Source organism: Meleagris gallopavo, chromosome 24 (genome assembly GCF_905368555.1).
Source record: "Meleagris gallopavo chromosome 24, MGAL_WU_HG_1.1, whole genome shotgun sequence".
Lineage (NCBI taxonomy): Eukaryota > Metazoa > Chordata > Aves > Galliformes > Phasianidae > Meleagris > Meleagris gallopavo.
In genome coordinates, this window is record NC_139427.1 from 2,871,156 (window position 1) to 2,884,296 (window position 13,141).

General features: G+C 41.6%; 1 protein-coding gene across 1 annotated transcript in view; it reads right to left on the bottom strand.

Annotated features, from left to right (window-relative positions):
* Positions 1–2,940: 2,940 nt before the first annotated feature.
* The window catches only part of KAT6A (lysine acetyltransferase 6A), a 31,133-nt gene continuing 20,932 nt past the window's right edge, over positions 2,941–13,141 (bottom strand). The window contains exons 15-18 of the mRNA XM_085242907.1: positions 12,131–12,335; positions 11,246–11,935; positions 10,421–10,739; positions 2,941–8,155 (exon numbers count right to left, since the gene is read on the bottom strand). Of these exons, the coding sequence (XP_085099033.1) occupies positions 5,568–8,155; positions 10,421–10,739; positions 11,246–11,935; positions 12,131–12,335 (3,802 nt within the window). The 3' untranslated portion in view covers positions 2,941–5,567. The remainder of the gene's footprint in view (positions 8,156–10,420; positions 10,740–11,245; positions 11,936–12,130; positions 12,336–13,141) is intronic.

Below are 13,141 nucleotides of genomic sequence, written 5' to 3' on the forward strand. Positions count from 1 at the left end.
GCACTGTATTTAACACTTTTTCCTTGAAAACAGAGTATCTGTATCTCTGGTACCTCGGTAACAGATTGGGATTCTACCATGTCAGACAAATGGCAATCATCAACAACAGTCCCTGCTACAAAGAGCTCACAGGATAAAGGATTTGGCAAGGGAAAGCAAGAAGAACCCTTAAGGAAATGGTCACACAGATGAACAAGGCTTCTATGTGCCAATTCAACACACAGAGCTGTTCTGCAGAACAGAACCTCGTGTGAGGGAAGGTCAGAAACAAAGTCCTTTTGCCTACATGCTGTTTCCAGAAATGAAGCATAGCTGGAGTCCTGCTCTGCTCTGAGTGAAGAACAGTTTGTGGGAACTGCTGAGGTTCTCTGTAATAGGATTTTACATTCAAACTCCAATTTCAAGTAGATATTTTCAGCCAAACTCTTCTGGTTGACAAGCTGCAAAGATAAAGGATGCTGCAGGCCGCACCTCAGCCGCTGTAAACCAAGCCTTGTTCAGTCCATCTGCATTCCCCATTGCTGCAGAGGGAGGATCTCAGCACAGATCTCTCTCACTGAGTCAGGAACTTAATTTAAATTGTTTCTTTTTATCTGTTCTAAGCTACATCATTGACGAGCTCTCAAAGCCTTTCAATTCACCTCTTTGAAATCCTGGAAATCTTCAAGGCCAAAGCTTGTATGTTGCTGTGTGTTGCTTTCAACATATGGAGCCCTACGTGTTGTGTTGCTAGCAGACATTTTGGTCCACGTAACAGCTAATCTGGAGCAAATCTGTCACTGCTGAATGGAACTGTTCTGTGTTCACAGCGTGATACCTGGCAGTGGCAGTGCAGAGCACGCAGTAGCAGCTGCTCACGCCATGCTATAAGATGCTGATGGTTCTTGTACTGCCTGATTTAAACCCTATTTTAGCATGGCAACTCTCCAAAATCAAACCAAAACCAAAACAAAACAATCACTCACTTCTGTAGGCCTTCACTGACAGCAGGATTTCGATGAGATGTTGAAAAAGAGATCTCCTTGTTTATGAGTCCCAAATGTGGCTATCATCAAGTCAACCCACACAAACAGTGTTTCACTTATTCTCTTTTCCTTAAAAAATAATAATTAAAAAAAAATAAAAAAAATCCAACGCCAACAAACAGGATTATTTACAATGAAGCCCATTTGAGCAAATAATGTTTTTTATAAACCATCCTTCAGCAGCAATTATTTATCATCTAATTAACGCCGGGAAATCACATTTCTGTGATCTTGTTTATGGATTCCCATAAGCACTTATTTTTGTTCCAAGCCTAAAAGCTAGAGAGAAAGTTATGGACACCACATACCTGTTTTTTCTTAAAACACTTTCAACTCCCTTAAGAACTGAGAAGCACACCAATGTTAATTATCATTAGTGCTGACCCTACCCACAGCAAACTTGGCAACTTAAGCATTGTCAAAGCATTGCAAAGATCTCCAACAAAGAGCTGAAGAGCATTTCAAAACAGCATGTGTAACCATCATTTGGTACCAGATGAAGGCTTAGACTCATCCTACTCACCAGTTTATGATAGGATCTTAATGAAGGAGATCATGATCTCATTTCATGGCAGTGATTTGCCATCATCACTGTGAATTCTAGAGTTACCTAAATCAACAGAATGATGTTTTGGTCCAATCACTGCAGAAATCAAAGCTGTTCTGAAGTAGTGGAGAACATACAGCTGTTCTCCAGTAGTATTCTACTTTCAAAATTTGCATTGCATATAAAAAATGGGAGAAAATTTCTGAAAATTGGAGCTAAATAAAGGCAGACATGTTGTGGTGCATAGAGCTAACAGAGCAGACTGCCCTGAGCATCACGTACAACAACTTCTGTCTGTCCTCCTACAGCCAGACCTGCAAATTTGGGGGGGAGAGATGCGTCAGCTTAAAGGACGATGCAGCACTGCCAGCAAAAAGAAACACTTCATCTCCGTGAGGAGACAGCAAAGCACGTGCCCGAATTTTCATTCAGAAGGAAGTTAGTGGTTCTCAGGTTTGACCATCACACAGCTGGCCTCTTTTGCAGGCGGCGTTGTGACACCACGCTGTGCAAAGGCCGCGAGCTGCAGCCGTGCAGCCATCTTTCCCCCTGTACTCAGCTCTGGTGAGGCCACACCTCGAGTACTGTGTCCAGTTTTGGGCCCCTCACTGCAAGAAAGACATGGAGGCCCTGAAGCGGGTTCAAAGAAGGGCAACAAAACTGGTGAGGGGTCTGGAGCACAGGGCTGATGAGGAACTGCTGAAGGAGCTGGGGTTGTTCAGTCTGGAGAAGAGGAGGCTCAGGGGAGGCCATATTGCTCTCTATAGCTACGTGAAGGGAGGCTGTAGCGAGCTGGGGGTCGGCCTCTTCTCTCGTGTAAGTGGTGATAGAACTAGAGGGAATGGCTTCAAGCTGCACCAGGGGAGATTTAGGCTGGACGTCAGGAACTCTACTTCTCTGAAAGAGTGGTCAGGCACTGCAATGGGCTGCACAGGGAGGTGGTGGAGTCACCGAGCCTGGAGGTGTTGAAGGAACGTTTGGATTTTGTGTTGAGGGACGTGGTTTAGTGATTACTATTGGTGACAGGTGGATGGTGGGACTGGATGATCTCGGAGGTCTTTTCCAACCCTGGTGTTTCTGCGATTCTGACTCTCCGCAGCCCTGCAGCTCGGAGCTCTGCTGCCGCCCGGCGGCGCCGGGCCTGAAGGCGGCAGCGCAGCTCGGCAGGCGCCGGGCGAAGCCCTGACGGCCGCGGAACGAACGCGGCTGACAAAACGCAGCTGCCGCACTTCGCTGAAGCTTCGGGCGGCTCTCGCGGAGAGGAACAACGAGGGAACCGCGCTCCCAGGACAAAGATCAGTAACGGAGCTCGGTGCTCAAATGGAAGGAAAAAAAATAAAAATAAAAAATCCACGTGCACAACAGACATCCAAAATGGCTCAACATAATTTATTTTTTATGTTAAAATGTACAGAGTTCTTTTGAAAGTACTTGCTAGAAAGGGGAAAAAAAAGTGATATTACATACAAGTAGAGGAAGGGAGACCATCCAGCCAGGAGCATGACATGGAGAATTACAAAGGCATCTAGGCACCCCTTCCCCTTAGCTTACAAGTCACCATGAACGAAGTACAAAGAGATTACAAAACAGGAAAAGCAAATATAAACAGACAGGAATAAACTCAGCTTCATTTGTACATGCGGCTTTTAGAGGCATCTGGAGCTCCTATTCACACACTCTAGAGATCTCTTTAAAGAGAATTTTTTTTTTTCTTTCTTAAAATAGTTTTTAATATTCTACAACAAAGATAAAAAATTTTGAAGATGGAATGAAATGAAAAAGCTCTTATTTTAAAAGGCATCAAAGTCACTAACAGTGAGATTTTTTTTTTAATTTCTTTTAGAAGATTACCCAAGTTATCTTGCTAAAAATACATTTATTTATTTTCTTTTTAAACAGAAGTGAAAAAATGGTAGGTACCAATATTACTGTGTTGGATAATTTCTTTTTATATATAGAAAAGAACTTCTTTTTCTACAATAGTTCTACAGTCACAAAGGCTTGTGGAAAAGGGAGCTGCCCAATTGATTAAAAAATAAAATAAAATAAAATACAAAACCAAACCAAACGTAACAGCAAACAAACTAAATTCATGGCCCTCATCTCAACAGCTTCTCCTCCTGTCTCAGACCCATTCCACCCCACCACCCAACCCCAGCAACCAGGAAGCAGCGACGCAGCTGAAGACCTAGGAAGGAGAGGGCAGCACAGTGTGCTTCCTACGTGGGTTATTTGGAACTGGAATAGTATATACAGAGAAATGGAGTCCTACACAGCCTTGTACATGCTCAAAACTAAAGAGGAAAAAAACAAACAAGGAAGTCCTTTGAATTCTGCCTTTTATGGTTAGCAGTTATTGGAAGAAAGTCCATTTTAGTGCATACGAAGAAACCCAACTCGTAGATTCTTTTGGTTGTTTTTTTTTTTTTTTTTTTAAGAAATAAGAAATTAGTCTTATTAATGTGTATTTCTGCTTCATATACAATAATAATAATAAAAAAAAGATCTCTACATTAAGGGGTGTCCCTTTTTGAACTGGGTGACGTGCCAGCAGTTGCTGTCTCTATCGCAGAGCAGTATAGCCAAAAAAGAACACAAACTGGATTATGCAGTAATAAACAGCAAAATCCTGCCTCCTGCATCCTACTGCGGTGCTTGGACTGTTTCACTCCTGTAAAACAGGCTGACTCCCTTGGTTTCCCACACTAGATCAAGAGCGTGGCTATTCTGACAAAACGGTCTTAAATAATGGAAGAATCAGGGAAATGTTCAACGTGATTCCCCCTAACGGTGGCACATCCAGCAACTGCCTGTGCCATACCAGGAATGGAAGAGCGACAAGGACACCACGAGGCTCTCACCAAGTCACTTAAAACACACATTTTATCTTGCAAGATAATTGAAGTATAGAGACTAAGAGGCAGATCACTGCAAACAGATGCTTTTGAGTTCAGACCGCTCAAAGGTTCAGAACAAGACCCTCAGCATTTCCAAGTACACACTAAAGCAGAGTTTGGGATCTCAGAGTTGTGGTTGACTTGCAGTTCACCAGAAGAGCCTGCAACCCTTTTTTTTTTTTTCTTTTTTTTTTGTCCAATAATCATCCTACCCTCCTCATGACTGCACGATGGTTACGAACAGCTCATAGATGCTTCCAGTAGTTGAAGTGACGGGTGCACGTGCAGACGTGCATGCCTGGGTTGTAAATGGGATCATTTTAAAAGTACATTATACTTTCAGAATGAAACATACAATTTCAATTAACTCATCTACAAAAACACCAATGTGAATAGTTTGTTTACATGTGTCTCCAAATTTTACTGAAGGCGAGAGTCAGGAAAAGCTCAAAGATAAATTGTTTCCCCCGACTTGCAGAAATAAACAGCTTCATTTATCCTCTGTGTCCCCTTCCACTTCTCCCAATAAGTGCCTCCTGCTAGAAGTAGAAAATTCTAAGTGGGGTTTGGAGGGACGGGTTGTTACTCTTTGAGATGTCAGACATTTTACATTACTGCAGCGCTAAAAAAATGCATACGGAGGGACACGGGGGAGGGAGGAGGACATACATTTGAAAAAAAAAAAAATTAGAAAGATGATTTCACCATTACACATATTCTGTCCACATGGTCAGCAAAGTAAGGCTCTTTTTAAATTATGAAAACATTTTGTGCATGTTTTCCCTCTAAAAAACATCTGTAAATGATTTCAGCTGTAAAATGTTTCAGGATTGTGAAGAAAACAACCCCTCTTTCCCTCCCCCACCCAATCCCCAGAAAAAAAAAAACACAAACAAAAACAAACAAAAAAAAAACCCAGAAAACCAACAACAACAACAAAAACCACCAAGCTTTCTAAAAAATAAAATAAACCAAAGAAAATCCCTCTAAATCTACAGCAATATTTTAACTGGAAAAAGGTCCATTTTCTCTGGTTCGTCAGTATAAAAGGTTCCTTTATTTATATATTTAAGTTTTTTGGATGCAAGCTCATCTTGCTCATCTTCTCATGTACGGTCCATTGAGAGACTGCTTGGGCACCCCAGCAGCATTCATGTAGCTGTGATGGGAGGGGCCAGTGTACATCATATTTCCATGAGGATTTGGCTGCATAGGCTGCTGGGTATAGGCCTGGCTCCCCATCATTCCCATCTGCATCTGCATAGGATACTGTGCTGTCTGGTTCATGTAGGCAGGGTTACTATGGTAACTGCTGTTCATCATGGGTTGTGTCATTCTGTAGCTGTTCATGGCATTAAGGGTGTTCATATTCATGGAATTAACATTGTATGGGGTGGTTGGCATTAGGTTGACCCCCATGTTCATACCTCGCTGAACAGCCAACGTACGAGGGCCAGCCTGCATGGCAACAGCAGGTGGGCTGCGGCCATAGAGTTGCTGCTGGTGTGCAGTTGCAGAGGGCAGGGGTGCTGATTTAGAGCGAATGGAGATATGCCCCTTGACCGGCATTTGCCCCTGCAACCTCTGTGTGTGTGGAATGCCAATATTGGTAGCAGACATATTACACTGAAGCAGAGGTGACGTGAGGTTCATGGTAGTGGATGCCAGGTTTGGTGGGGGTGTCATGGTGGCTTGTGCTTGTGGTGTGCCTGCTAACGGATGAGAGGGAGCTAGCTGAGCCAATCCTGTGTTGGACAGAGAAACACTGGTTGCATAGGAAGTCACAGCAGGAGAATGGCTATAAGGCATGGCATGAGGGTCCATAATGGTGTTTGTCAGCTGCTGCAACTTGGCTAAACTGAACGTGGCCGATGGTTGTGAATAGCTCCCAGCCCCAAAATCCCCTGGAATCCTCTCATAGATACTTATGTTACCAGTGGTTCCCGACTCAGGTATTTCCATGATCATAGGTGCTGGGGTGAAGCTGTTGTTCATACTGCACTGGGACAGCGGAGGTTGCTGCTGGGGTGGAGGTGGAGGCTGTGGCTGCTGTGACTGAGGCTGCTGCTGTTGTGGCTGTGCTGCTGGCTGCTGGTTACTTGGAGGTCTTTCTATGACACAGCTCTGAGGTGACTTGATATTACAGTTTGCTGCAGGCTGGACAGTGCTTTGCTGCATCATGCTGCAACTGCTGCCAATGTTTGCCATTTGCTGAGTGACAACACAACTGTTCTGCGTGAGGCTGCTGGAAGAAGACAGTCCCCCATAGGAACAGCTGCTCTGAGAAGAGTTATTTCCACAAATGCTGCCTCCCATAGTGGAGTCATAGCTGCTCGGGTTTTCATAATTCTCTGTAGTGCTCTCAATGCTGCCAAGGTCACTGAAGCCACTATCCACCACCTGCTGAGAGTGGTCTGATACTGAAGGCACATCCATCATGGGGCTGGTCTCCATGTTCTGCATAGAGGGTGCGGACAGGGATCCTTGTTCAGGGCTTATCTGGGTGTAACTGCTCTCCAGAGCAGGCACATTTGGGCTGCTGACAGAACGAACAGACTGGCTGGGGTGGGACTGAACAGAGGATATTGGACTGTTGTGTTCTGAGGCCTGGCAGTCTTCAACCATTGATATCTGAGGATCCTCCTCAGTCTGGGTGTAACTCTGCAGAGTTTGACAAGCCGCAAGAGTCTCTTCACAGTCCTGGTAAGCTACATCATGTTCATTGCCTTCCTCCTGTGTCAAGGACTGGACTGCTTGAACAGTTTCAAGATCTAGTTCACTATGAGGAATCTCTTCCTCTTCTTTTAATTCAATTAAACCTTCTTTATTACTTGAATCTTCTTCACGATCATCTTCAGACCCAGGGACGTGCTCTGAGCCTGCTGATGTTTCATTGGAAGCCTGCTCTTCCTCAGAATCTGCCTCTGCTTCATCTTTTCCTTTTGCATCTTCTCTACTGCTTGGTATATTTGTTTCTAAAAAACATTCCTGAACATCAGGTTCCTCCTTCACCCCTTCTCTTACAGGCTGCTCCTCCAATTCTTTTTTCTTCACAGACTCTAGATGACCATCATCCTCATCATCAGCATCATGGTCTTCGTTTTGATTTGCCACTACTGCAATTTCATCATCTTCCTCATGGTCCTGCTCAGGTTCATCTAGCTCTTGCTGCTCTTCTTCTGATTGCCTTTGCTCTTCTAACACCTGTGGTTTCTCCTCCACCTCCTCTTCTATTTCAGGTTCTTTAACTTCTGGTACTGGACTACTGCTGCTGTCCACTGGAGAAACTGCTCTTACTTCACTGCTGGCTGCATCTTCCTCTTCTCCCTCTCCAACCTCTTCTGCTTCCATATTCACATCTTCCTCTTTCCTTTCCTCATTAAGAGGTAGCTCTTCTTTTTGCTCAACGTTTTCCTCTTTATCTGAAATTTTGGACTTACGTCCTGTTTTTGAATTAGCTATCACTGCATCAATTCCCTCTCCCTGAACTGATGGTGGCACTTTATCCCGGTTCAGCTTAAATCCTGGTTTTCGACCGGGTCTTTTCTTCCAATGGACTGGTTTTCGGCTTTTGCCTTTTGGCCATCCCTTCTTCTTTTTCATGGGTGTAGAAGTATCTGGATCAAGTGAAGAATCATTTGCTTCACACTTTCTCAGCATAGATAATGGTTTCAAAGTTGGAGTATCTAAAAACACAAATAGAAAAATGCTGTTCACGCCGAGCATTCATGGAAACTTTCCCAAGCATTCTACCATTCTTAGGAACTTAGAAATCTAACTTAGCAATTTATTGTGAAGTACAGCAAGGCTACAAGGTCTGCTCATTAGCTGCAAAGCATACTGCATTTTCAAAGAGCAATGCTTTCAGGATGTTGCATGGTCAAAGATCTGAGCCTTCTATCAACAAGTCAAATTAAACACTAGTCTACGTTACAATACAAGTTATGTTTCTGTTTAGATCTGTATTTTGTGCATCTGCTGCAGAAATAAGATATTTTTACTTTGTTATGGCTTACATTTCTGAGTGCCTATAGAAATACACAGATGACTGAACTCAGCTGTTTTTATCCTAGGAAAACACTTAAAAGGAATCTAAATTCCTCTCTCATCTGACTTTTATTTGATGAAATATTATGTTGCATTTCAGTAGCTTTCCAAGTGCTATAATAGTTCCACAGTCTATACTATCAGAAATTGATGTTTAATGAATTTACCGAACACAATAAGGCCTCCCCCTTAGTAATTCTGTTTTGAACCTGTCCGTTACAACAGTCAGTGGCATTTCATACAACTGCTGAAGAACTCTCTCACTGACACTAGTCAATATTCACACTTGATCATCTGAACTTTGGTTTTCAGACACTCAATCTTCTTAATCTGCTTTTGTGTTAGTTTTTATTTTATCTTCTGGACAGAGAAGCATTCTTACCAATTAACAGTTCTCACATAGGTAAACAAAAGTAATAAGCTGCTCTTGCCTCTGCTTATATTCCAAGGTGACTGAATTATTTGAATCTATCGTAGTAGAAAATTTGTTTCAGTGCCTTTATCAACCCACGACTGTTCTTTGAAATATTTCAATTTATTGATACTCTTATCAAGTGTGAATAAAGGCAAAGATAGCAATAGCTTCACCGGAGATGACAAGATGTCTCTGCTCCACTTGAGATTTCCCCATTCATATACTTAAGGATCATCCAAATCTTTGAGCTACTCTACCACACTCACTTGATTACTAGACATGAACTTCAAATACTTTCTCACGCACTATGTATGCCACAGAGATGTCCTTCACTTCATTTACCAAATCCTTTCTTTTCTTGTCAGCTGCAACACTATTTCTTTAATATTTACCCATAAAATAGTAAACAAAGCAGACTCAAAAGTCCAACTCAGTTCCATTCTAGGCATTTTCCAAAGAGAGCTGTTGTAAATCCACAGTTATGCCAAGAATTCAAAAGGTAACACTAAATGTGTTCCTAGTAATAAAAAAAAAATAAAATTCATCTTCAGCACCAATAATTTGTCAGCTGACTTACTCTTGCCCTCTGTTCAACTTTAACCCTGCAATTCTGGGAACTGGATGTGAACAGTGTTCGGTGTCTCCAGAAGTTACTCAATCTGCTTACAAACAAATTAATCCATGGTAAGCCACTTTTTTTTTTTTTTTTTTTAAGTTTCAAAGATGCTATTTATTCCAAGTTAGATATCAACTAAAAACTACATAAAAGAAATTCTGACAGGTATTTATCTTCAATACCTCACGCCAAAAGCGTGAAATACGAGAAAAAAATTCTGAGTATGAAAAATGAACTTAAACATTGAGTTCAAAGTTTAACAACGCCTTGAAGTCATCCATTAGAAAATATTTTGAATGTGAATAAAGGAAAGAAAGGATCTGGCAGATGAGATGAAGTAGGAAGAAGAAAATGCTGCTTTCATAGTATTTGTTAAAGCATTAACATTCAAAACTTTCCAAATAAGTAAATAAATGAATAGAATCCATGTCTTTAAAAAAGCATAGAATCTATTTCTCTTCTTCTTCACTTCCTATTTACTACAGGAGATTAGCTTTTACTAGTTCTTTAGTAAAATCGTGTACTTTTAACTGTACTGTCCTTGATTTAACAACATTAAGGAGAAAAAGAAAAGTAAATGATTTTATGATGGTGGACTTTCCGTAGAGTAATTTAATATTAAATGTGTCCTGTTCTGGTCTCCCTCATACATGAAAGATATGGACATACTGGAGAGAGCCCAGCAAACAGCTACAAAAATGACTGAGATGGGAGCATCTCTCCTGTAAGGAAAGTTTGAGAGAACAGGGACTACAGAAGTCTCAGGAGGATCTTAATATGCACAGATACCTGAAGAGGGGCAATAAAGAACATGGAAGAAGGCTCTTTCCAGTGGTGCCTAACCAGACTTTTGAAGCTTACCACCAAACATACCATTATTGTCATCAGACTCCTCCTCATCTTTGGACTTCCTCTTAGAAGAGGGTCTGTTCCTGAGGGTGTCTTGTGGGGCTAAGTGCTGAAAGTATCCACTGGACAAAAGTTCATTCTCCTCGTCTTCCTCGTCCTCTTCTTCCTCCTCCTCCTCCTCAATTTCAAATGTAGGCTCTAATCGGGGCATCGGTCGTTCAGCATCTGAGTCCTCAAATGGCTCATCCAGCACTTCTGTGGTCTCCGAGATTGTTTCAGTAACAACACTGCTGTTGTGGTGCTTACGCTTACGTACTCTCCTCTTCCGATGAAGAATTGGTTTCTGAGAGAAGATGGTGAGAGAAGAGGTTTTATTGACTGCAGAAATAACACACTTAAAGCAAAAAACATAAACAGCTGAGTTTTACTTCTTAACGCAGCATCCCATGAGGATTTTCTTATTTGTGTTGACAGCATTGACCTCTCTATAGTTAAATCATTTCAAAGACTTCATGCTGTGATTTTAGTTGTTTAGATAGTATTTGCATTTCGAAAGCTTCTTTTAAAAGTAGGAGCATAACTATTTTTATTTTGACTGAATAAAACTTCAACAACCCAGCCAGAAACCATCAAAAGCACAAGGAAGAAATGGGAAAAAAATTACCTCTGATCCAACAAAAAAGACCACTAACTGTAAGATAACAGCACTCTCCAGAGTTCTAGAATACTGAGCAGATGCTACTTGTACATTTACTACCTACCTTGTGAACTGCACTGACCCTCAAAACAACACCAGCATACTGACATAATAGGCTGCATAATAGAGACAACAAGAAATAAAGCACGGACCTTTCGTTTTAATGTTGGTTTGGTAAGAACAGGTGGAGAGCTTGATCGGGGACTCACAGGGTCATCATCTTCCTCTTCACTGCTCTCACTAAAACACCTCAGAAGTGTCCTATCACTATCACTGTAGCAGTGGGGTAATCTTTCACAGTCTTCTGGGAACCTATTCTTCAGTGGCTCCGTGTTCTTTTTCAGCTGTCCTCTCCACCTTTCCACACCTTCACTATAATGCTGATGGGGAACTGCAGATTTTTCATTTTTGCCATACTGCACTTGGGAAACCACAGATTTTTCCTCATCTTCAGCATAATGGCCTCTTGGGGTTGGAGACTTCTCTTCACATTCACACCTTTCCTGCAAGGCTGATGACTTTTCCTCACATTCACTGCACCGGCCTCGTGAAGCTACTGATTTCTCCTCGCATTCGCTGCACCGTTCACTGGGAATGGCTATTTTGTCCTCAGTGGGCAACGTTGGTTCCTTCTCACAAAAGGGTTCTCGAAGTTTTTTGCCCTTGCGGTTCCATCGACCTCTTCTTGATGTTTGACTGTTTGCTGGAAGACTGTCCAGTGAAAAAACGTGCTTGTTTGGCCGCGTAGAATTGACGGGAGCAATGACATCTGGCTTTTTTTCATTCTTTGTTGGTGAATAGGGTTCTTGTTCTTTCTTCTCCCATGACACAGATTTTACCATCTAATATAAATAAAAACAAATAGATTTCATTCTTTCTATTTGAAGAGTGGAAGCTTTTGAACAAGAAATCGCTGAACTGTAACAAGGACAACCTTACAGAATCTGAGAACAATTGAATTGACCTGTAGAAGGTTGTCACAGCACCCACGGCCACTCCTTCCCCCTACTACACAGAAGTAACAGATTCACTCTTACACTGGACTCTGAATCTTTATCATGCTGTTGCTCTTCATTTTCCCCATCCTCTGTCTCCTCTTCCTCATCCTCAGAGACAACAGAGTTGGAAACTATGACAGGTGTCCAACGCAGACACTCTGCATCCACATCTATTGGTCGCACATTATTTCTAAGCTTTGCCATATGTTCTTGGATAAGCTTCTCTCGACGAATGATGACAAATCTAGACAATAATGATACTCATTAACAACAGGCTACACAATATACAGGGATAAAATAAGGTACTTTCAATCAATTTAATCTCAATGTGAGTAACTTCAGAGAGTTAAATTCTTAAATTCTTTCCGCTTTTTGTTAATGGTGAAGCCATTATCTTTACATGGGTAACATTCAGTTGGAGAGCACCACTTTTATCATGTGTTAAATTGGCAGAGGGTAAGCTATTTGGTTAAAAGGCAAAATGAGACAAAAATAAAAATAAAAATAAAAATAAAAAATAGACAGATACTTTAAAAAGTTACGTTTCACTACCAGTGTAGATTTTATTCAGTCTGGGAATAATATCACTAATTATTTTTGTATCAAAGTAGAAAGTGTCATAAAAGTGCTCTAAAGTAAATTTAACACAAACTAAGACCGAATATTATCCCACTTCCAAAACAGCAATTGTCTGTATTAAGAGTAATTATCAGAATTTCATTTGACTGGTACACTCCACTGGCCAAGCAAACTACCTCTATTCTATACCCAAACACACTGATTTAGCCCATTATCTAAACAAGCTAATGACACCTTGGATGAAGATTGGAAAGGGGGAAACAACTACTCCGTGTCAGGAAAATGAAACATACTTCCCTCTCTCCTCTTTTGCTCCATTCCGGAGGTTGCTGATTACTTAGAAGGACTTCAAGAGAACACAGCCAAGAGACCAGCTTGCTTTCTTTCAAAGATGCAGATTACTTGGAAGTTTCACAGCTGCAGAGCTCCACAGATAGCAATCTGGTACAGCTTTGGTACTGAACAATTCTT